General features: G+C 41.0%; 1 protein-coding gene and 1 long non-coding RNA gene across 8 annotated transcripts in view; one reads left to right on the forward strand and one right to left on the reverse strand.

The window, feature by feature from the left end:
- Window positions 1-17252, reverse strand: part of LOC118546302 (uncharacterized) — a 72957-nt gene extending 55705 nt beyond the window's left edge. For all 3 annotated transcript variants that reach the window (XR_013440702.1, XR_013440704.1, XR_013440703.1), the window contains exons 1-2: window positions 16728-17252; window positions 16524-16647 (exon numbers count right to left, since the gene is read on the reverse strand). This is a non-coding gene — a long non-coding RNA (uncharacterized LOC118546302). The remainder of the gene's footprint in view (window positions 1-16523; window positions 16648-16727) is intronic.
- Window positions 17253-17336: 84 nt separating this feature from the next.
- Window positions 17337-24939, forward strand: part of TMEM260 (transmembrane protein 260) — an 82349-nt gene continuing 74746 nt past the window's right edge. For all 5 annotated transcript variants that reach the window (XM_078053752.1, XM_036108987.2, XM_036108989.2 and 2 more), the window contains exons 1-3: window positions 17337-17533; window positions 22429-22460; window positions 23186-23337. In XM_078053752.1, the coding sequence (XP_077909878.1) occupies window positions 17374-17533; window positions 22429-22460; window positions 23186-23337 (344 nt within the window). In that variant the 5' untranslated portion in view covers window positions 17337-17373. The remainder of the gene's footprint in view (window positions 17534-22428; window positions 22461-23185; window positions 23338-24939) is intronic.

Raw genomic sequence — 24939 nt, forward strand, 5'->3', positions numbered from 1 at the left:
ATCCGTGGGTTTAAGGAATGCCTCGTTAGAAAGCTGGCCACATTTGGCCTTTCTTTAACCCACCTCTTTTCTCACCCTGCTTAAAAACATGTCTCTCAATTTTACCTGGTTTCCGCCATTACCTTCCTGCTCCCTGCTCCGGGATTTCATGGCACACTCCTTTGCCTCTGTGGCCTTAAACACACACCTCTGCTCCTCCTGTGTCCTCGGCTCCCTCCTCCACTGGGAGCCCCACACTGTCCCTACTGCTTGGGTTCCTGTCCCTGCAGCTGACTAATCCCAGTGGGTGAAGTCTCCTACCAGGATGAACCCAGCCCCTCTCACCCCACCCCTACCCCTCACACATCCACTCAAGCTCCTGGGCCAACACTAGCCCAAGACAAGGGCACTTCAAAAATTAACTCAAGGATTCAGTGTCAAATCAAGGGGTACAGACAAGATTCCCATTGTGGTTAAAGTGGGGGCCCTGAGATGAAATGTGGGGGTCTGAACTCTTGCTCCACCACTTGCTGGTTGTGTGATGTGGGCAAGTTACCTAACCTCTCCATAACGCCCTTTCCTCATCTGTAAAATGGGAATATAAATGGTTTCTAGCTCACAGGTTGCTGGGAATGTAAAATGAGATCATGTTTCACAGCTAACGTTTTTTGAGTGTTTATTATGCATCAGGCAGTATTGTAAGCATTGTATATGCATCAATACATTTCACTGGTGGAGGGCAGTCCAAACCCAGGCAGGGAAGCTCAAAATCCACAGTCCCAGCCACTACTCTATAATTTATGTAATGTACTTGCTGAAGTGCCTAGCATACGGTAAGAATTGAATAAATATTTAAAGAAAATCCAGAATCTGGGCTCTTATTTGTACACTGTGACTATTCTTTTATCTTATAGTCCAATTTCAGCCAGACTCTTCATTATTCTCTATCTGAGACTCCATCTTCCCACCTTGTCTACTTACCCAGTTCCCCCAGGACTCAGTCACCTCCTAAGAGCTTCCTCTTATAAGGCCTTCCTTCCTGACCTCTTTGTCTTTAACCCCACATGGTCTCTCTGCTCTTCTGCCATTACCATGAGAAGGACATGACTGTATGCTAGCCTGATGGAAGATGGGAGACACACAGAGGAGACTTATGTCACACGGGTCCTCCCAGCCAAGGCCATCCTAGACCAGTTAGCAGCCAGCAGATCCTCAGACCCGTGAGCAAATTCAGCCAAGATCAGCAGTCACCATGCTGACTTCCCCATGGGCAAACATAAATCCTTATTGTTGTATGCCACTGAGGTTTTGTGGTGTTTTCTTACATAGCATTATTGAAGCAATAGATGACTGGTGCATAATTGTTAAGTGATATCACATGGATGCAATAATAAAAGCCAGAATGTGGGGAATCCTAAAGGATAAATAATCCAGTTTCTTCTCTTGTCCTGTAGAATTCCCCACATTCTGAAGGGAGAAATGTTATAGATGAAAGCAGACTTGAGAAACATTATGAGCCAAGGGCAATATCTGGATCTTATGTGAACCTCATTCAAATAAATTTGCTATTAAAAAACATTTATGAGGGCACCTGGGTGGCTCAGATGGTTAAGCATCTGCCTTCGGCTCAGGTCATGATCCCAGGGTCTTGGATCGAGCCCCACATCAGGCTCCTGGCTCAGCGGGGAGCCTGCTTCTCCCTCTCCCTCTCCCCCTGCTCATGCTTTCTCTCTCTCTCTGTATCTCAAATGAATAAATAAAAAATCTTAAAAAAAAAATTTATGAGACCACCAGGGAAATTTAACACTAATAGGATAGTTGATAATATTAAGAAATTATTGTTAAATTTTAGGTGTTATAATGGTAATATAGTTATTTTTTAAAAGATTTTATTTATTTGATAGAGAGAGACAGCGAGAGAGGGAATACAAGCAGGAGGAGTGGGAGAGGGAGAAGCAGGCTCCCCACTGAGCAGGAAGCATGATGTGGGGCTCGATCCCAGGACCCTGGGATCATGACCTGAGCCAGAGGCAGACGCTTAATGACTGAGCCACCCAGGCGCCCCTATAGTTATTTTTTTTTTTTTTTAAAGAAACCGTATCTCTGAGAGACACATACTGAAACATTTATGGATGAAATGATACAATGTCTGGAATTTTCTTTAAAATAATCTAGTGAGGCAGAAAGTAGGGGAGAGTTATTGGTGAAACAAGATTAGCCATATATTGGTAAGTGCTGAAGCTGGGTGATGGGTACTAGAGATCATTATACTATTCTCCATAGTTCTGTGTATGTTTCAAAAATTTTTTAAATTTAATTTTATTATATTATGTTAGTCACCATACATTACATCATTAGTTTTTGATGTAGTGATCCTCATTTCATTGTTTTTGTATAACACCCAGTGCTCCATGCAGTACGTGCCCTCCTTAATACCCATCACCAGGCTAACCCAGCCCCCCACCCCCCCTCCCCTCTAACACCCTCAGTTTGTTTCTCAGAGTCCATAGTCTCTCATGGTTCATCTTATAGGGGCACCTGGGTGGCGCAGTGGGTTAGGTGTTAGACTCTTGGTTTTCGCTTGGGTCTTGATCTAGGGTTGTGGGATTGAGCCCCATGTTAGTTTCCAGGCTCAGCATGGAGTTTGCTTGAGATTCCCTCCCTCCCTCTCCCTCTGCCCCTCCCACTTGTGCTCTCTCTCTCTCTCTCTCAAATAAGTAAATCTTAAAAAAAAAAAAAAGAAAATTTCCATTATAAAAAAGTAAGGAAAAAAGGAAAGAAAGAAGGGAGGGAGGGAGAGAGAAAGGAAGAGAAGAACATGAACAAACTGCAGGGACAAATGATGAGTCACAAAATAAGATCAGAACTAAAGACTTGCCACCAGTGTCACTTATGGTAGAACCCCAAGTTAAGCTATTAAGACCTAATTTGAAGCTGTGGATCCTTCCATGTTAAAAGGGAAGCAACTATGATATAGTCTTAGAATATATCTGAGGAAAAACTCACAATAGAATATGCATGCAAACAATAATCTCAAGATCAATGAGGGTCTAATAGAGTCAACAGATCTAAGAAATGGCAGGATCCACATCCAAGGAAATAAATACAATAGAGCAAGTCTCAGGACATTAAGAAGAAAATAGCAAGCATAAAACAAAAACTGGACGTTATGAGAAAAAACTTGTAATTATGAAATAGGAATAGGATGATAAAGAATAAGAATCATGGGGTGCCTGGGTGGCTCAGTCATTAGGCATCTGCCTTCGGCTCAGGTCATGATCCCAGGGTCCTGGGATCGAGCCCTACATCAGGCTCCCTGCTCAGCGGGAAGCCTGCTTCTCCCTCTCCCACTCCCCCTGCTTGTGTTGCCTCTCTCGCTGTGTCTCTCTCTGTCAAATAAATAAATAAAGTCTTAAAAAAAAAAAGAATTAGAAATCATGAAGTGAAAAATACAGTTGATTATATATACTATTAAAAAAATTCATTAGATGAGTTTGCTAGTAGCCTATTTATAACTGAAGAGATATTTAGTAAATTGGAAGAAAGAATTAAGTAAATCTCTCAAAATGTAGCTCAGAGAGATAAGAAATGGAGACTATAAAAGAGATGTAGAAACAAGGAGAAATCCAATTGGAGTTCCAGAAGAAAAGGAAAGATTATATAATAAAGAAGCAATCTTTGAAAATATAATAGCTAATAATTTTCCAAAACCAAAAGAACAAGTGAGTACCAAGAAGAATAAGAAAGTTCTATGTAGAAAGTTCTATGTCCAGATAGATCACAGAAAATTTAAAAACAATAAAGGTGCAGAAAACAAAATCCCGAAAGCTGCCAAGGGGGGAAAAAAGGCAAAATAGGTAAAAGAATGACAATTACGTTGATGGACTTCTTGGCAGTAGATGACAGGAAAAAAACCCAAATGATAAAAGTGCTGAGGGGAAAATGATGAATCTAAAATTCTTTACCCAGCTAAATTATCATTCAGAATCAGGGTGAAACAAAAGACAAGCATAGATCTACAGAGATTCAGAAACTACTAAAAGATATATTAAAAAAAAAAAAAAAGATGAACCCAGAAGGAATAGCATAATGAAAGAAGAAATAATGGGAAAAAAATGAGAAACATGCTGGTAAATGTAAGTATTGCCTGAGAAAGCACTTTTATTTTTTTTTAAAGATTTTATTTGCTTGTCAGAGAGAGAGAGGGAGAGAGAAAGCCAGTGCACAAGGGTGGGTAGGGGAGGGGAGGCAGGCAGAGGGAGAAGCAGGCTCCCCGCTGAGCAAGGAGCCGATGTGGGAATGGATCCAAGGACCCTGGGATCATGACCTGAGCCACCCAGGCAACCTGAAAGCGCTTTATTTAAATATAAATACTATAAGGTGTTTGATTACATTTTTCCCTGTCTCCACTACCATTACTCCTTAGGACCGAAGTCAGCTCTCACCTAGATTACTAGTTTGGTTACTGCTAACCCCTTTCCTTGCCTCTAGTCTTACTTGTCTTTCTTCTCCATTCTGCAGCCAGAGGGAACTCTCTACAGCATAAATCATACAACCCTTTGACAGTTTCCTAAGGTTTTTAGGAAAGAGGTCTTAGAATTACATGTGTGAGCAGATAAAATATGATGCCGGCTTGAGTTTTGTTTTTGCTGCTCTAGATACTTTTTCCTTCTCCATCCCGGGAAGGAAGTTAGATCTCTGTGTTCACTTGGCTCTGTGTTGGAGAACTAAAAGGAGAGGTTCTCAGGAGGAAGACAACTCCAGGCTCAGCTTTCATTTGTGACATTTGGGCTCATGAATGTTGGCTTGTCCCAGAGAGGGAGAGGAAGGGCAGAAGAGCTGAGGATTTAAGACACAGAAATAGCCAAACTAGAGGGATGAGAGAGATTTCCAGAGATAAGAGATCAGATTCTTGAAGGTTTTCAAGCAAGTAGATACCCAGGTTCCCTTGTTAGCAACACTTGAGACTAAGCACTGGTGGAGAATGCTGAAGTCAGGTCAAGGGAACAAGGGTGGGACTACATACATACAGAGATGTCTCTTTTGTATCCAAGGGGAATATTTCTGCAGACCCAAACTTGGCATTGGCGTTGATGACATCTGCCTTCAAGGGAGAATGTGGACTTGGACAATGGGCATACCAGTAGAGGCCACCATACAGATTAAGCCCAGAATGTTGTGGCTGTGTAAGCCTCAAGACTCTCATATGACCTGGATAAAGTGGGAAGGAGCCCCAGTAACAACTGGGAAAATTCCCTGACAACCAAGTGGGATAGAGACTCAAAATAGATTAAGTTTGATTTATTGAAATAAAGTCAATGTATCCTTATGGTGTAAATTAAAATTCCTCTCTGCTCCACTTGGGTTACCATCTCTGCACGATAGAGCCCCCATCCTCCACCCCCAGACCTACATAGCCTCACCTTTTACAGCCTACCCTGTGTTCTGCACTCTAGGCCCACAGATCTGTTCGCTTGGATACACTATGTCCTCTTCAACTCCAGGTGTTCCCACACCCCATTCACTCCTTCCCTCAGGCAGCCCTTATCTAGCAAACTCCAAACTCCAAACTTCAGGTCTCAGCTTCTTCAAAGCCTCCTGTGATCCTGTAACATCCTGGATGTCCCCAGTCATAGCCCTCATCACACCAGATTATTTATATTGTCTTTCACAATAAGGTCTGTGAACTCCGGGAGGAAGAAATAATGCCTGCCATACTTTTAATTGTTTACCAATGCACAAAGCCTGGCACACAGTAGAGAGAATCCCAGTTGATATTTTTGAGGTGACTAATAATAATATTGTTAGTAATATATAATTACTATTAATATAATAAAAATGTTGTTACAAACATTTGTTGGAGTCTTTACTCTGTGCCAGGCTGGCTGCTAAGCACTTACCCTAGATTTTTTTTAATTCTCATAATATTCTCATTTTACAAATAGGAAAAATAAGGTAAGAGAAATTAAGCAACCTGCTCAGCTAGTAAGTGATTGTTGTGGGTTTGAACTCAGGCAGTCTAACACCAAAGCCCATGGAGTTAACCATTGCCTTCTAGTCCTGAAAGGAGCATGGATCCTGGTAGGTCAGGTACCACATGCTTCTGGACTCCAGCAAGACTACCACTCTGCTGAGAGGCCCATCTCACCGTTCATGACCGCTTCTGGCAATCTGTGCATGCTGTCTGCTCACTCTACACTCTCCACCTCTTCTGCTCTTGCAACCTTCCTTCATTTCTTCCAGCATGTGTGTTTATGTCCTACCTTCGTGTCTAGGATGTTGCCTTCTGAGGTGAAAACCTACTAAGCCCATCTTCTTTCATGTGCATGGGGGAGGAAGTTCCCATTTGTCCCTCAGATAGCATATTTGAATCCAAATGATAACATGTAATGAATGGTACCTCACCCGACTCCACTCATTTACAGTCAGCTTATTGCAAATCCTGAGCCCAATCTTGTGATTCAATCAAATGATACACTCAACATGGTGTATTTATTCCCACAAGAAAACAAAGCCCTTTTACTGGGTTTGTGGAAAAATAAAACATCAGGAAAGGCATTAACTGCCCAGTCTGCCATATCCCTTCTCCTGATGCCTGATAGAAGTCTCATGTGTTCAGGTATTTTTCATCTCGGCTTATCTTGGGCTTCCCTTGGACTTGCTGTTACTATCCTTCCAAGGTGAGGATTCAACTCAGCATCCTCACCTTTCCCATCTTAGAGAGACAAGCAGTAGGGATAGATCTTGGGCATCATCTAACAGGATGTAAAGCCAGCCCCAGAATCCGTGGGGCTCAGATTCCAGAACTGCCCCCTCTCCCTATTGTGCTTAAGCTCTCATCTTTATTGGAGCTCCCATCCTTCAGAGAAAAGCAGTTTCCTACTGTGTTCTGTTAACTGAGAAGTAAGGGGCTTCTCCCTCACTTGTCTTATTTTATTCCTAAGGTCCAAAAAGAAGAAAGATCCTCCATCTTATCTTACTTATGTAGATAAATTTAATGAGACACTCTTCCAATGGGTTGTGAAACACTAAGCTGTCTTTTGACTCTCAAAACATTTTGAGCCAATGTTTGCCTTCTTCTAAATCCCAGCTACTACTGTATTGATATTTTCTAACAGGAAAGAAAAGTATCAGTCTCAGAAAATCATTAAAATACAGTCTGACACCTATTTTACATTTTTTTCTCCCTAACTTCCAAGATTAGATCATCACAAGCAAACTGACACTTTTAAAGGCAACATCCCCAACTTTGATGTTTAGTGTGGCTGAATGACTAATCATAGAATTTCAGGTCAGGGAGAAGTAAAGAGCAGGGTCACAGCCTGACTGGCCAATAGGGTCTTGGGGTATTGATCCTCCAAGAGCACCATCCAGGGACTCCATTGCCTACACTCAGAGAGACCATTGCACAGTCCATGATAAATAGACTTTATTTTTTAAAATTTTGTTAAGTTTTTATTCAAATTCCAGTTAACATACAGTGTAATATTAGTTTCAGGTGTACAATTTAGTGATTCAATACTTACCTACAACACCGGGCACTCATCACAACAAGCACAGCCCCCATTCCCCATTCCCTATTTAACCCCCCCACCTCCTCTCTGGTTACCATCAGTTTGTTCTCTATAGTTAAGAGTCTATTTTATGGTTTGTCTCTCTCTTTTTTTCCCCTATGATCATTTGTTTTGTTTCTTAAATTCCATGTATGTGTGAAATCATATGGTATTTGTCTTTCTCTGACTGACTTGTTTTGCTTAGCATTAATACTCTCTAGTTCCATCCACATCATCGCAAATGGCTGAGTAATATTTCATTGTTTATATGTACCACATCTTTATCCATTCATCAGTTGATGGACATTTGGGCTCTTTCCATCATTTGGCTATTGTAGACAATGCTGCTATAAACATTGGGGTGCATGTATCCCTTCGAATTAGTATTTTTGTATTCTTTGGGAAAATACCTAGTAGTGCAATTGCTGGATCATAGAGTAGTTCTATTTTTAACTTTAAAAAAAATTTTTATTTGTTTATTTATTTGAGAGAGAGAGGTGGGGGAGGAAAGAGAGAGACAGTAGGGGGAGGAGCAGAGGGAGAAGGATAAGCAGACTCTGACCCAGCGTGGAGCTGGATGTGGGGCTCAATCCCATGACGCTGAGATCATGACCTGAACCAAAATCAAGAGTCAGATGCCTAACCGACTAAGCCACTGAGGCGCCCCTATTTTTAAATTTTTGAGGAATTTCCATACTGTTTTCCAGAGTGGCTACATCAGTTTGCATTCCTATCCACAGTGTAAGAGTGTGCCCCTTTCTCCACACCCTCACCAACACCTGTGCTGTTAATTTTAGCCATTCTGACAGCTGTGAGGTGATATTTCATTGTAGTTTTAATTGTATGTAGAATCACTACTTATATGTGTATAAATGAAAATATTTAATTCATTTTATCAACTATGTTAAATTCATCAAGATGTTACATATCTATACTTCAGTAATTTTTCTTTAGATGTTGAAAGCATCAATGCAGGAATCCGGAGAGAAAGAAAATATATCAGGCTGAGAGTCAGGTACTAGATCATTATTCCAGTGATTAGGAGCTTGTAAACCCTGTCACATGGAAAGTCCTTTATTCTACTAAATGCCTTTGATGACTTTGGGTATGTTAGTTTGGGCAACCTAACATGCTGTACAGAAAAAGGGGGAAGAACTTGGAGTTTGCAGAGGCAACTTTGGGAGAGAGGGGGATGAGGAGGAGAGCGAGTAGGAAGCTGAGGTGATGGTTGTTGGTGGAATATTTCTTTCCATTCTAGTAGAACCAACTCCTTTGGCACGAGTGGATTTCCATGGAAACTGGAAAAAGGGCTGAGTCTGGGCTGATGCAGCATGACCAAAGAGCTAGAGGCAGAGGAGAATACGGTGGCAGAATTTCCCACCCTGAAATATTAGGAAGGGGTTTGGACTTCCACAGACCATGGAATTGGGTGTTTATCCAAGGTAGACCAAGTCTCCAGGGAGCAAGGAGCTTCCCAGATCACATCTAGGCTGCAAATGAATGCTTTCTTTTGCATTCTTTTGCAACTCTTTCAAATTAACTTTGAAATGGAAGTAGAAAAGTGTAAGTTTTACTTGCCCTATTTTAAAATCATATCCTCGAGTGTTTCTTCCAAATGTTAGATAATAGTAATGATAGCAAATATTTATTGCGGCTCACAATGAATGAAGTTTTGTTCTTTTTATTATTTTACTTATTATTCAGACCAAACTTATGAGGATGGCACTGTTGTCATTCTCGTTTTTTATTTTATTTTTTTATCATTCTCATTTTTTAAATGAATAAGGGCCATAAAAGTTAAGAAACTTGTTAAAATTCACAAGGATAATTAGTAGAGCCAGGATTTAACACAAGCTGCTCCCTGAACTATTAGTAAGAAAATACTTAATGTCACATATGTGCTATAATTACTTTCTAAATTACCTGCATAGTTATATGTCTCTTAAATTTCTTTTGTCATTTGATTTATATCTTTTTAAGTCTGGTTTAGGAAAGATCTTCCTTAGAGTGGGTGGTTTAGATATAATCTCTTCTGAAAACAATTGGTAAAGTTAGATATCCTCTCTACAGCCTTTCTACTGCCAATCATCAAATACTTTTTGAGTACTTATTATGTAGGTACTATGACAGGCACTAGGATAAATCCATAGTTTTAGTATTCAATATCCATATTCAATCTGATAGGTACATTTTAATATTATCTTTACATCTTTTACATCTGAGTGTAAAAAACCTCATTATTCGACTCTGAATTAGAACAAAGATTTAAAAAACTCTAGTTGAATTACTCAGGTATAAGTCTACCAGATTTTGAAATAGTAGTACCATAATATTTGTTATGAGGCTCTTCTGTGTGTGGGCCAGACATTTCTTTTCTTAAATCCATATTGTTTTAGAGTAGTTTTGTTTTTGCTTTTGTTTTTTTTTAAGATTTATTTATTTATTTGAGAGAGAGAGAGAGAGGACATACATGAGAGTGGGGGGAGGGGCAGAAGGAGAGGGAGTGGATCTCAAGCAAACTCCCCACTGAGCGCCGAGCCAGAGGGGATGGGGGTTCGATCTCACGACCCTGAGATCATGACCTGAGTGGAAACCAAGAGTCGGATGCTCAACTGACTGAGCCACCCACGTGCTCCTAGGGTAGTTTTTAACACAAAAGCAGATAACTGGAACAAAGATTTTCAAAATACTTTATGAAAAATTAATTTCTCTAACATGGATACAATTATACTTGCAAATCAAAGTAGAAAGGCTAAATGAGAGAATTTTTAAAATGTAATTCAAACAGGAAACAACTGATTTAGGGCAAACATTTATATGGCTCCTGTATTTCAGGCTCTTCATATAATCTGCAATTCAAAACAGCTGTGGTTTTGGCTTTTTTTCATTTTCATTTGTTCCTTTACAAATATTTTCTTATTCTTTATCAAAGTAATAGAATGCACATGGCAAAATGTATAATAGTACAGGACAACTTATAATGAAAGCAGTACCTTCCATCCTGCTTCTCCCCTCCCACTAGTCTTTTTCAGGGGCAACCACTTTCAGCCTTGTCTGATTTTGGTCCTTCTCATGACTACCTCTCTCAATAATAGGCCTCCAAAGCTACCTGTTGATTTATCAATTTAAAACATTATCTCTTGATGAATGAGGAGGATAGACAGACAGACAGAATGAGGATGTGGCTCATCTCCACAATCCTTACCTCCGCTTCTAATTTTGAGAGTTGTCAGGGTACCTTGTCTAATTTTTGCTTTTGTGCCTTTAAATAATATTCCTTTTTTATGTGCTATTTTAGAGTTTTGTTTAAAGAAATTGGTTCATTGACATTTTGAAGACTCCTGATAGACATCACACTATAAAACCAAGTATTTGTTTTTGCCAAAGGTCTGGAGCATAATTCACAAAATCTATGTTCGAAAGTAAATTGGTTTCAGGAGCGAGTTTAGTATGCAATTACAGTAGATCACCAGAAGGGATTTTGAAAGGAAATTTACTTTCATGCTGAAATCTATTTTCCTTGAGTATAAAACACCTCCCTATAATCCCTTAGATTACACCGAAGTAAAAAGATGCAGGGACAATAATGAGTTATCACATGCCAACTCAGGGTAGTATTCTGCTTAGCATTCATTACAAAACTATCTTCTAGATAACTGCTCCACAATCTCCCTTCCTTCCCGTTTTTTCATTGAGATGTATCACATATAGATAGGAGAGTGCTTAAAAACGTTTATAAATAGTTTAAAGAATAATTATAAAGAAAATATCCAAGTAGCCACTGCCCAGGTCGAGAACAGAAGCACTGACAGCACAGTAAAGCCCACAGGTACCCCTCCCCATCACAGCCCCCACCAACCCCCGAGGTAACTACCATTATCCCAACATCAGTGACGATTTTTTATTTTCTTTATAGCTTAAAACTTTACGGATAGATCTCCAAACAATTTAGCTTAGTTTCACTATCTTTTAACTTTAAATAACTAGAATCATTCTATCTGTACTATTTTATAACTGTTTCTTTTGTTTGGTATTTTTTATGAGAGGCATCCATACTTTTCCATGGTGGTTAACTGTAGTTTGTTCATTCTCTTTGTTGTGTAGCAGGTTATTGTATAAATATACCAGGATTTGTTTCTCTGTTCCACTGTTGAGGGGTGCTTGGGGTTGTTCCTATTTGGGGGCTCTTATGAACTATAATGCTATGAACATTTTTTGTAACTGTCTCTGGCTTCTCTAGGTACAAATGTGGCAATGGAATTGCTAGGATCCAGGCTCTGCATATCTTTGTCTTTCCTTGAAAAACGTGTGCTTTCCAAAGTGGTTGTACCAATTTACACTCCTGCTAGAGTTTCCATTGTTCTACACACTTGCTGACATTAAATATAGTTGGACTTCTACTTTTGCTAAACTGGTAGGTGTGTAGTATCCCACAGGGGTTTTATTTTGCATTTCTCTGATGACTAATCAAGTTGAACACATTTTCATACTTTCACTGACAATTCTAGGTCACATTATATAAATATCTTATAGATTTTTGATACATGTAGCTAAATTGCCCTCTAAAATGTTATATCAAATTACTTCATCACTAACACTCTATAGATATTAAATACCTTCAACAATTGGAAAGATTGAAAATGACTTTTTTTGGTATTTATTTCAAATTCTTTTGGTTACTAGTAATTTGAGTGTTTGAAATTATTTTTCTAAGGTACTGTACAGGGACATTTGTGTCTTCTTGCATTGTCCTATTGTAGGTGGTTTATGGGATGGTATTCCAGGTAGCTAATTTCTAATCTAAAGTACCGAATCTAAAATTTTACAGGTGTTGGTAAGATTAAGACACATTTGACTTTATTTTAAGTGGGATTTAGTGGTAATAATGGCTTCTAAATGACAATTTTTAAGGCAGATTTCAGTGCATTAATGTCTGTGAAGCTGCTGTAAATGTTCGGAAAGAATAAAACAAAGGGGAGTGACTCCTGCTTCCAGAAAGATGGAACAGACACTTTTCCCTATTCCTCCTGCTAAGTGCAACTAAACATTATATGTAAGACAATGATAAGAAAACTAAAGGTGGAGAGAAGAAGGCAGACCAAATAGGAGCCTCAGAAGTTGAAGAACAACATGATAGTGAGTTCCCTGGGTTTTCTTTTTGCCTCATAGATCCTAGATTGGATGCTAGAGCAGCTGACAACCCAGAGATGCTGATGGGCACAGACCAAAAAAGCCCCAACAAAAGCATGTTCTTTCTGGTCAAGGGACAGGGAAAGCATCAGCACAGATACATTAAGAAAGTAACATCTCTACTATAGCCAAAAACCAAAGAAAAAAACAGTGGCCCCAGGCCCTACCCATTCTAGCGAAGGCTGAGTAGGGACCTAAACTTCCACCCTCTCCAGATGTCCCCAAATACCCACCAGGGTGATGTTGAAGGCTGAGGAAGGAGCCAGAACTTTCATCCTGGCTGGGTAGAAATGGGGCCTCTCTTCTCCACAGTGTCAGCGAAGTCCACATGGGGAGCCTAGACTTCCACCCTCACCCAGCAGTAATGAGCTGCCCACCCCTCTCTGATAAGGTGGTGTCAGATGGAGCCTAAAGGAGAGTCATGATTTTCACCAGCAGCCCAAAAAAGGAGGCCACGTCCCTGCCCTGCCTCCTCCTCCTCACTGTGGTATCATCAGAAGCCACAGGGAAACAGTAATAAGATGCTACTTGCCACCCCCCCCACCCCCCCCCACCCCGCCACCCAGCTAGGAGGTATCAATAGAGGCCTAGTGAAGAGCTGGAATGCCCATATCTGCCCAGCTGTATTGAGGAGCCATTCCCTAAGGTGTCCACAGAAGCTAGGTGCTGGCCATAGGTGCCAGGAAGACTTCGCTTTCCCTGGGGATCTAAGAGGCCACACAAATGATCTTATTTCCCTCTTGTTTTGCTTTCAAGACTCCCAGAGCCAAATTTGGTACACCATAGGCCCATACATTCATATATTTACTTTCCTTCAATCTGATATTCTATTTCTAATTCACATGTTCTCTGACTTGAATTTGCATTATGTATACTGTGATGGTCTTTGGATGAGTCACCTTGGCTTGACAACATTCTTCAGTTTTTCAATCAAACACTAATCTAGGTGTTTTTGTGAAGGTATTTTGTAGTTGTGATTAAAGTCTGTGATCAGTTGACTTTAAGACAGGGAGATTATCCTAAATAATCTGGGTAGACATGATTCAATCAGTTGAAAGGCCTTCAGAGCAGAGCTGAGGATTCCCTGATGAAGAAGAAATTCCACCTGTGGACAGCAGCTTCACCCCATGCCCAAGACTTCCAGCCTGCCCTTCCTGACGGCCTGCCCTAGGGATTTTGTACTTGCCTAGCCAGCTTCCACAAACACGAGAGACAATTTCTTGCAATAAATTTCATAGCACCCATATATCTCCTACTACTTTTGTTCCTCTGGCTGAATCCTCAGTAGTACACATATTTTTCTAATTTATAGTATGTATTATAGTAGCTCTCTCTAACCCACTGTGGAATGAACCAGAGCATGTATAATAGGTACATGTTCCTTATATATTTCACTAGTCTCCCCAAGGATCAAGTTCAACAGTCATGCATTCCCTTAATTTCCCTCCTGAACTCTAATATTTTCTAGCTTCATCCTTCCTGTTCTTTCTTCCTTGGTTCCGTTCTCTCCAGCCTCCTGTACATCTTTACTTCATTACTGTCTCTCTCCAGATACTCTCTTGGATTACAAAAAAAACCTCATCTGACACTTCAGTCCCTATGAATTCCCATACTACTTCTCTCTTTCCCTTCACTGACACACTTCTTACCAATGTGTTCTATTTTCTCTTCTTCCATTTCCTCATTTCCTACCCACTACTGCCTGGTTTCCATATCTACTACTCTACTGAAACTCACCCCTTGAACTTTCAAGGTTCAAACACTTCCAACTCACCAAATCTAACAATAGCAGCACCTGCTAGTTGCATTCCGATATCCATTCTCCCCTTCTTCCTTGGTGATAAAATCCTGAAAAGCCATCTAGCCGCAAAGGTACATTTCTCAACTGCCTTTGCCCCTAGGAGTGGCCTGTTAATCAACTGTGACCAATGAAATATAGCATAATTGTGGAATGGCATTTCCATAACCTTCTTTAAAAGGCTGGGACATTCCCATCACTTCCTATCCTTTCTCTTTCTTCCTCAAATACAGATGGAGCATTAGCATCCATCATGGGTCAAGAGATGACCTTGAGGACGTAAGTTGAGTAGGATGGGGCAGGGAGATATAAGGAGCTCAGTTTTTTCCTTGAGGACATGAGAGAGTTGCCAAATCAATGTTGGACTGACTGCTTTGAGACCTCTACATAAGAATATAAATGCTTGCATGTTGAAGACACTGTAGCAGAGTCTCTGTTACCAGGAGCTAAATGCAATCCCTAACAGGTATACCAGTGGTCTCTCATTGTGCATGTATCCATCCATTACGCCAATATTTGTTAAGTACTATTTTGTGCCAGTCACCATTTTAGGCATGGTATATGGTGCAAATAAGACAGGCAAAGACTGCCAGGTTTGAAATGTTGTTTAGATATATAAACAGGGAAATCACAGTGCAGTTATTTTCTTTTAAAAGCAGTCGCTTAAAGGAAAGAATGGCAGTGTGTAGTTTTGGAATTTATTAGACTCTAGTTGCTACTTAAAATTTCAATAAAATTATTTTGGGAAAGGAGGCAGAAAGAGAAAAAATAAGTCTACAAGTGAGCCCTGGCACACTCTAGTATTTGGAGGTCTGACAGAAGCGAAGCCAGGGCAGAGAGGCCAGTGATAGAAGGAGAGCCAAAGCAGTGTCCTCTCAGGGAAGCCTGGAGGAGACAGGGCTCCAGGTGGGAGCAAAGCATCAGCACACGTCCTGAGAGGCAGAGTCGGGCACAGAGCACTGGCCCTACTTCATCGTCAAAGGAGATTAACTGTGAAGCTAACGAAGCTTAAGTTTCACGGCCTGTCACTAGCACAGGCTCCTTCCAATGCCTGTACCTAATTTTGTATCTGCAGTTTTGTATTCTTTTGCTCAGATGATTCTCCAAATTGTATAAACTCAAGCCCCACAAAACCTCAATCTGGCCCTCCTCACCGTCCTTCCCCCCTCTGTGACAACCTGACCACATATCCTTCACTGACATCATTTCTTCCTTAGCTTCTTGGGACACATGACCCTCTGACACTGTTCTCTCCTCCTCTCCTGCCATTCCCGAAACGAAAATAGGGGCTAATACTTGACCTTCACCTTGTTCTCGATACACTATGCCTCGGTGAACTTCCTCATCCTTCTCATCCCTACATGAGAACTCCCAAATTCCTACTTCCAACACTGATCTCTACTACCCATACATGGGCAAAGAATTGTGCCCTTTAGAAAATAATTTGCCATGATAAAAATGTATCTTTTTACAGAACTCAGAAGCAAAAGATGAAAGGGACATGCTTGGCTCAGTCAGCATGAATCATTGGCGTGCTCTTTCAGAAAAGAAACAGAAAGCAGCCTGTGTCAGCACGATGGAAGTCAGTTTTTTATAAACCTAATCCATCACTCATGCCTTACCATACTGAGAGCTCTGGCCCCCACACCAGAGAAAGGATTACATAAAGGAAAGAATACCCGCGGTCAGGGGATCATTGGGAGCTATTTTAGAAGCTGCCTACCACACGGCCATGCCCTCCAGGAACCCCCAATATGGCCGAGAAAGTATTATTTAAGTACCTGAGGAAGACTAAGGTATTGCTGGCGCAACTGCCAGCCGATGCAGGTGGATGTTACTCCACAGTTGAGACCAAGTGTTCCACTCAGAGTACTTGTGACACGTTTTAGATTGTCACTAATCTTTGGTGTATTTTGAGATGCATTCCACAGAGGATGCCCTCCTCCCCTCCCACTTCAGAATAATTACTATAATAATGTAAAATGTAAGCTTAAAAATCTTACTAAGAGCCGTGCTACGTGGTTGTCCTGCAGTCCCCGTTCTTTCTTGCATCGCAGCTAACCGTGTACAGCGTACCGCATCTCCGTTTCATTTGTCATGTTGTGTCAAAGCTCCACCACAATACCCCTGTTCATCAAAGCAGGAGACAACTTTAGCAGGATACGAATTATTGGTATTAACACAGAAACTCAAGTTTCTCAACTCACCGGTTGAGTTTTCCTCGTGGTATAAGGAAAAAAATAGACCAACTAGCGTATTTTAATCTCTCTGAAAGTAACTCAGCGATTTAATAATTCGCACACGGGCTTGTGATTAATCGTAGTAAACATGCGGTTGACGCGATGTATTGGCCTGCTTCGCGCACGCTGCGCGCACACTTTCCCGGGCTCTGGCACCGGGCGGCTCGGGCGGGCGTTCGCGGCCCTCCGGTGTAGTTCCACCCCACACCAGCGGGGGCAGAGGCGGCCCTGGCGCACCCCAGTTTGCGACCCCGCTCCGTCTCTGTCAGACCCGACCAAGTCAGTGTGGGGGGGGGGCGTAGAGATGGCAGTCCCGCGCCCAGGCTTGCTTTCTTAAGAGAAGGCTCTTGCTCGTGGTGGGCGACTGTAAAGCACATTATACCCCCGTGGGTCCCAGCGCGTGGCGCGCTACCACCGAACCCCCGGCAGGCTGGTGCCAGGTGGGCCGCGTCCTCTCCCCGCGGCCGGCGGAGGAAGGTGCGGTCCGGGGAGCCGGCCGAGGCCCGACCCGGAAGCCTCCGCGCGGGCTGTGCTCGCCTCTCGCCGGGGAAGCTCCGGGCCGCCCGAGTCCTTGGGCCTGCCGCGGCCTCCTTCCCCCGGCCCCACGGGGCCCATGGGTCTCCACGGCGACGGCGGGGACCCGGCCGGGGGGCGGGCAGCCCGGGTGGGGCCGCGGCGCTCCGGGGGCCTCCGCGGCGGCGTGGCCGTGTTCGCCGGCGTGGCCGCCGTGTTCACCCTCACGCTGCCCCCCTCGGTGCCGGGGGGAGACTCGGGTAAAGTATCTCAGGACCGCCTTCCCGCCCCTCTCCCTGGTGGGTCAGCTCGCGCCCCCCGGTCCGCCCGCCCGTGCTCCGTGCGGGGTTCTGCGTGCCAGGCCAACTTCTGTTTCCATTCCTGTAACTGGTGTCTGTCGTTCTCCGGCTCTGGAGAAGGGGCTTGCCGGTTTCGCCTGGTGGGACTTTGCCGACCCCTGTCCCTGGCCAGGTCATTTTTCGGGACCCGAGTTTTCGCTTTCCATTCCTTCTCAGCCCGCAAACGTTCCTGAGTCCTTATTGTGTTCCAGACAAAAGGAGTCACGGCGGTGGTGACCAAGTACCCTGGGGAGTGTTGTCGGGCGGGCGGAGACAGTACACACACTACCGCCTGCACAGCGACAGCCCGTGGGAGGGAAATGGGGGATAGGTGGGGGCGTGGGGCAGCCCGGGCCTCCTTCAGAATGGCTGGCCCGGAAAGGCCTCCGAACAGGGTGTTTAGTTGAAACCTGAATGTTGAAAAGGCACCGGCCCCGCAGACTATTTGAGGGAGAACGCTTACAAGAGCGGAAGCCAGCTGTGATTCAAGCAAGCTGCTTCTATTAAAAAGAAAAGTACGGACCACGGAAATCACATGAGCCATTGTTATGTATTTGTTATAGGCTTGTTACGTATTTGGGAAGAGGAGCAAGAGCCTGGTTTTGTTTGCTTTTGTCTTGATGCCAGATTAAGTGACCATCCGATAATGCCGGTAGTGCTGTAACTTCTCGAGGTGAATCTATAGACTGAAAAAAAAAAAGGAGTGTACTAGTTAAGTTACGTCTTGCTTCTTAACAAGATGACCCCAAAGTTAGTGGCTTGAAACAACAGGTGTTTATTATCTCGCCTTCCCTGTGCATCAGGAATCTCCGTGCAGGTTGGCTGGGTGCCTTTCCTCAGGGCAGGGTTGTTGTCACGGGGTGGGCGGGAGCTGCAGTCTTCTCAGGGCTCATCTTGGGAGAGGATTCGCTTCTCACCTCAGTCCGGTTCTTCGCCACGTGGGTCTCTCGGGAAGCCGACTCTTGTGAAGAGAAAGAGACGGCACCCTCGACTGACACGGCTGTCATTTCCTAAACCTAGTCGTGGAAGTGATTGATAGACCACTGCCCTGTTTTATTCTTGACAGTCTGTAAATGCAGCCCACGCTCACGGGGGAGAGGATTATATAGTGAGAACAGCAGGAGTTGGGGATCAGTGGGGGCCATCTTCCGGGCTGCCTTCCACGTTGAGGATCCTTGATGTTCCTTTTACATACAAATCATTGCCTTCTTTCTTTCAAGTCCTATTGAACAAATAGGAGCAGTGTTTCATTAGTATAGTTGGGAATGGAGTTACCATGTTTCCAAGGCTTACGTTGAATAATAGAAATAACTATAGTTGTGAGAGTTTTGACAATGGGGAGAGCATTACTTAAAGATTGAGTAGTTCTGTACCTTAAAAAAAAAGAAAAAGAAAACATTGACAGTTACTTACCCTGGTTCTTTGAACCTGAAGTTTTCAGATAGGATGAATAAAAATAACTCTTACTGAGCACTTACTATATGCCAGGCACTGTTCAAGTGCTTTACGTGGATTGTCCTTTGTTAACTACCCCTGTGAGGTACGAACTATCAGTATCTTCCTTTTATAGCTGACAAAACTAAGGCTCAGCTGTGTCCAGAATTCACACAGCTAGAAAGCAGGGGGCAGTCAAGGAAAGAACTCAAGTAGATTGACTTTAGAACAGACTCTCTTAACCTCTGCTCTAAGTTCTTTGTTAAATCCGTCATCACATATATAGTGTTATTTAAAGTCTATTTAAAATCTATGATTGGTGTCTTTATTAATACTGTTATTTTTTCCCAGGAGAATAAAGTTACCCATTTACATTGAGTTACCAAACTTTTTAGGTGTTCTGATTTGTTTAGTTTGATGCCAAATAGTGGTTGCTTCTAATATTTTGGTGTTCATTGTTGGGAATGATAAATAAACTTTTCCAAGTCTTGCCAGTAAAATGTGTATAATCATATCTTTGATAATATTGTTTATATGTTGAAAGTACTGTCCTCCTTGAATGTTGTGTTTATGAAATATATTTTTATCAATAAACAGAACACATCTCAAAACCAGTATAAAGTATGTATTTTTTTCTTGATAAGTCTTAAATTATACTCCATAAATCTATCAAATTGTGTAGTCTTGCCAAAATTATTTCTTGCACTGTTTGATACTCAGTTGATTTATGGGCGGGAATACTCATGATCCTCTGGAGGAGAGTGTGGGAATCTTGCCTTCACATCTATTTGTTATTCTTGGGTAAAACAAAGCTTATTTATGTGTTCATATATTTTAAGGATACTGTCTGTAACAGACTTGATAGATGAGCATATAATTGCGTAATTAATATAAAAAGTATAACGCAGAGGGAGCTGGTTTTTGTAAAGGATAAGCATCCACTAACAATTCTGAGCTTGCCACCCATTTGCATCTCAGACAGAAAAGCTGTAATTCTCAAACTTGAATGTACCCCAGAATTGTCTGTGAAACTTGAGCCCCGGTGCCAGAGGGTCTTAATATAGGTAGGTTTGGTCAAGGAATCTTCATTTTTAAAAAGCATCCAGGTAATTCTGGTGCAGTTGTAGTAGGACTTAAATTTGAAGAAGCCCTAGGATAAAGGGTTGGGAGTAACCGAGCATCCAGGAGGCTCTTTTGTTCCCCCCAGTCACATTTCTCTTTTGTCTTTATCATAGTCCATTTTAAGAGTAATGTTTCCCTTTAGCTTTTTTCAAGGATGCATTTATAGACTTTGAATAATAGCTATCTTTCCTATTTAGATTTTAGTTTAACGTTTGATAAGAGTAGGTGATGGAAATTTGTCACATTCCCCCAATTTTTATACCTACAGAACTTAACAACATGATTTTTTAATGGTAAAAAGAAGTTAGCGAAAGTAGGCTATTTTTCTTAATGTTAAATGCAATTCTAAATACATTTTACATGGAGGAGAATAAATAGTGACTTTGAAAATTTGAACTTAATTGTGTTTCATCATACCTATAGAAATACCAAAAAAGCTGATTAAAACGGTTTGGGACTGAAGACAAGCCTAATCCATTCTGGAGTAAAACTATAAAGTGTCGACAGTAGTTACAAAGGGAAGTTAGTTTAAATATTTTTAGACCATAAACTATTTCTTTAAAAAAGTCTCTAAGATGGAAAAAGTGCCTTTGGTTTCCAAATTGCTCTTGAATATCTCCAGAAAACTTAAAAGGTATCCCTAAGTAACTGACTTAGGAAAGCAGTATCTGTCTTTGGGTGCCTTTATGGGGCTTCCATGAGGCAAGCAGTCATTCACCCTAAGATAGGGGTGTCTGAGTAGTAAGGATGACAGTATGATTTGTCTTATTGTCAACCTCTGTGTGCAGGACTTGAATTAGTTTCTTTGTGGGACCAGAGGAGGGAAGGGTGGTGGTGTCTTGAAGACCCCTGAAATGGATAGGATAATATTTTCAACTTAGTAGAAAAGACAGAAATGAAAACAACTAACTAGAATATAAGGCAATCTAAATAAGTGCTAAATAGGTTAGAGCAGGTTCTGTGGAGGAGGAAGAAGTGATTAATTCTGGTGGGGGAGGCTAGGGAGGGGTATGTATAAGGAAAGGTGTCACTGAGAAGGTGGCAATTGAACTAGGCCTTGAAGGATTTAGGAGAGAACACTGGGTGAGAAAATGAGTGATAAGAGGTGCAAAAGAACCATTCCAGAGGAACAGTGGGTAATCAGATTTGACTGAGGTGAGCATAGGTTTCATTGATAAATGCCTTGTAAAGGGACCTTGAAGCCTTTAGAGGGTTAGCCTGTTGTGCTGAGGAATCTGAACTTCATTTAGTAAGCAGAGAGCAGCCATTGAGAAATTTTGGATTAGCGATACAATCCAACCTGTTTTGGGGAGGTGGGGTGGCAAGAGGTGATTTCAGTATGAAGATGAAGTAGAAAACTGGTCAAAGCTCTTGCTGTCGTCCTAGCCAGAGGGTAAAGATCTACGTCGCGGCTGGGACAGTAGAAATTAAAGAAGCACTGATATCCATCGAAGGATAGAAAATGGACATTAATACATTTCCTAATAGATACTAGTAACTTTCATAAACCATCAACATTGACTTCTTACATTGTCCTGTATTACAGTGCACAGGAATGAATCAGAAATAGTCCCTGTGCTCTGGATACTTAAAATATTAACAAATAGACATTGAATTACTGCATCATAATTTTAGAAATAATCGCTGATGGTGAGGAATTACAAAGGACTATGTAAATAACATAATGATTTAGTGGTTTGCAGAAATGTATTACAGTAGTCAGAGCTTACCAAAATAGCCTGGAGCTAATAAGTGCTCGGCAATTATTTAAAGATACCCGACATAATTAATGTAGAGAAGGTATTCAAATGCCAGTTTAGAGCAGAATGGTACATGTTATGGAGTGTCCAAGCCTCAGAGGTCTGCACATTTTACATTATCATAAAGTTGCATCTTTGTAGATATTTTTATACTAAATTCTTGAGGGACATTGCAGCATATTACACTTATATTCTATAAGAGTTTTTGTATATTTGCAAGTGTGCACAACTTTTAGGAAGGAAAATAAGCACTTTTTAAAAACCAGAATTCACCTATGTTTCCACTGACCAGTTATTAAAAACTATCAAAGATCATTTGTTCAGTAAGACCTAAGGGAGAAAATATCCTTAGACTATTTCATGCTGTTAAATCTCTACAGATTTACAGTTTTATCCAGTCAAATTAATGCAAAACCCCAGTGCAAGCATTTGGATTTTGAAAACTTTGGAGGAGTGTCATTTTCTAATAGTAATTATTGGTTTTACATTATTTTTTCACAGGGGAACTGATCACAGCTGCACATGAGCTTGGAGTAAGTATTAGTTTTATTGTTTAATCAATGCTCTCATTAACAGTTTTAGGAATTAAGAAAGTTTAATTAAGCATGGAGTAAAGTAGATTAATTTATTTTCAAACCCCAGTTTTTAGTAACTTATAAGTACAGTACGTGACAATTTACTTTAAGTTTTAAATCCAATTAAACTAAATTATAAAGCAAAGCCTTTACTATATATACAGTAGCTGGCTTATTATCACCCCAAATTTTGTATAAGCTATGGAGAATAAAATAAATCGGGTTAACAGTTTTAATAAGTTTATTATTTAATAAACTTTATTATGGTGCATGATCCCTTTAGGCAAGACCTTAGGACTGTCAGCGTGGTGGTAATCCGATAGCAGTGTGGTCTTTCAACTTCCCAACCAATACGAAATTTCAGAACCTGCTTTTTTTCAGTAGCCTTTTAAATGACCCTAATGTACTGTGAACCCAGAGAACAAACTGCTTAAGAACTGACAATGAAATATGTCACCCTTTCTCTAGGTGACACACCATGTGATAGACGCTGCCAAATCCGCTAAAGAAAATATTTATTTGTATTGGCACAAAAGGATTACAATAGAAAACCACTGTTCAAACATGTAGACATTGCCTCTTAATCTTTATACTTGCCCGAGCAAAGGGCTACTTTGCAATTAAAGCCAGTGTGACTCTTTAGTAGGAGGTGAAAACCTTCTAACTCGCTGATTTTTCCATAGGTTGCCCATCCTCCTGGCTATCCTTTGTTCACACTGGTGGCTAAACTGGCAATTATGCTCTTTCCTTTTGGTTCAGTTGCCTACCGCGTCAATCTTCTGTGTGGCTTGTTTGGAGCAGTAGCTGCGTCGTTACTTTTTTTCACCGTTTTCAGGTAAAGTAGTTGATGAGTTAAAATTAATTTTGGCTAATTGGAGATGGAGCATTCTGATGGCCTAAGTGCAGACATTAAATAAAACCCCAAAACCAAAACTCTTTTCGTTGCTTGAATGGTTTTCCTAATCACTCCTGTGATTACACTTTCTTAATTTCCAGTAATTTCATACGCACTTGACCCCTCAGGTGATTACACAGTTGGTTGTGCTTCCTACAATGGAGTCAAGGTGTCACCAGTTCATTATCACAGTTCTCGGGTTAGGCAGAACTAATAAGGTTTGTCATTTTATGAAGATGCAGATGGGCCAGTTTAATTCAACAATATGAAGTTCATCTTTTGGTAAATGATAAATATCATTTAATTACTCACAGTGTTGCTGATGGGCAGCTGCCTATCAGGTCCAGAGCTAATACCTAATTATACTGTATCCTAAATATGCACATGTTGTATACTCTTTGAAATGAGGCTGTTAACTAAGGAAATCAGTTTGGGATATGGTTTTGGTAAGGTTTCACATTGTTCCTAATAAGGTAGGCAAATTAGACCCCACATACTTCACTGATAGGAAGGTTGTCTTAGTTTGGAAGGCTACCTTGCTTTTAAAAAATGGGTCATTAGTTTAGGATGTTGGTAAACTTAATTTGTCTTTGCTGCTTCTGACTCCTTCATTCTTAACCAGTCTAACCTATGCCTAAGGAGATTATAGTTAAAAAATACAAGTTACACTTCCTGCAAAGGGAGAACCAAATTAAAACACTTCTTTCAAAAACTACTGCAGTTTTGGGCGCCTGGGTGGCTCAGTCGTTAAGCGTCTGCCTTCGGCTCAGGTCATGATCCCAGGGTCCTGGGATCGAGTCCCACATCGGGCTCCCTGCTCGGCGGGAAGCCTGCTTCTCCCTCTCCCACTCCCCCTGCTTGTGTTCCTGCTCTCGCTATCTCTCTCTCTGTCAAATAAATAAATAAAATCTTTAAAAAAAAAAAAAAAAAAAACAAAACTACTGCAGTTTTTATTATAAAAACAAATTTTTGTATGTAAATATAGTATAATTTGAATAGACAATTTCAAACGCCATTTTTGGAGACTAATGTTTTTATTTGCATTAGTCATAAAATTGCCCTTTGACTAAATTCTTTCTAAATTTCCTTTTTAATTATTTATGGAAAGGTAAAAGTTAACATAATTATAACCCTAAAGCTTACTTTTAAATTTATTTGTGGAAAGCTTTCAGATTCAGATGTTGTAACTGTTGATCATTTACTACATTTGTGTCTACATTATTTAATTCATTTTTATTTCAGTTACAGGTTTTCAGTGATAGCCAATCTTTCAGTATGAAATGTTGAAAATAACATCTCTGCTTGGATTGATTAGTATTATGAATACTTTCTTTTTCTAAATGATTAGAGTAATCTTCTTTAGAATTGTTTCTCCTGAGTCTTTTATAATTAAGAATTTGTCGTTATTTCTATTGAGAGAAAAACTGATCTTTAACATTTTTAAATATCTAGGTTGAAAGGTAGAACTACTTGTCTTGTATTGAATGTATGAATTAATAATCTTCACAAGACATTTAAGACAAAGGCATTTAAAGAAAATTA

This window comes from Halichoerus grypus, chromosome 8 (assembly GCF_964656455.1).
Source record: "Halichoerus grypus chromosome 8, mHalGry1.hap1.1, whole genome shotgun sequence".
NCBI classification, from domain to species: Eukaryota; Metazoa; Chordata; class Mammalia; order Carnivora; family Phocidae; genus Halichoerus; species Halichoerus grypus.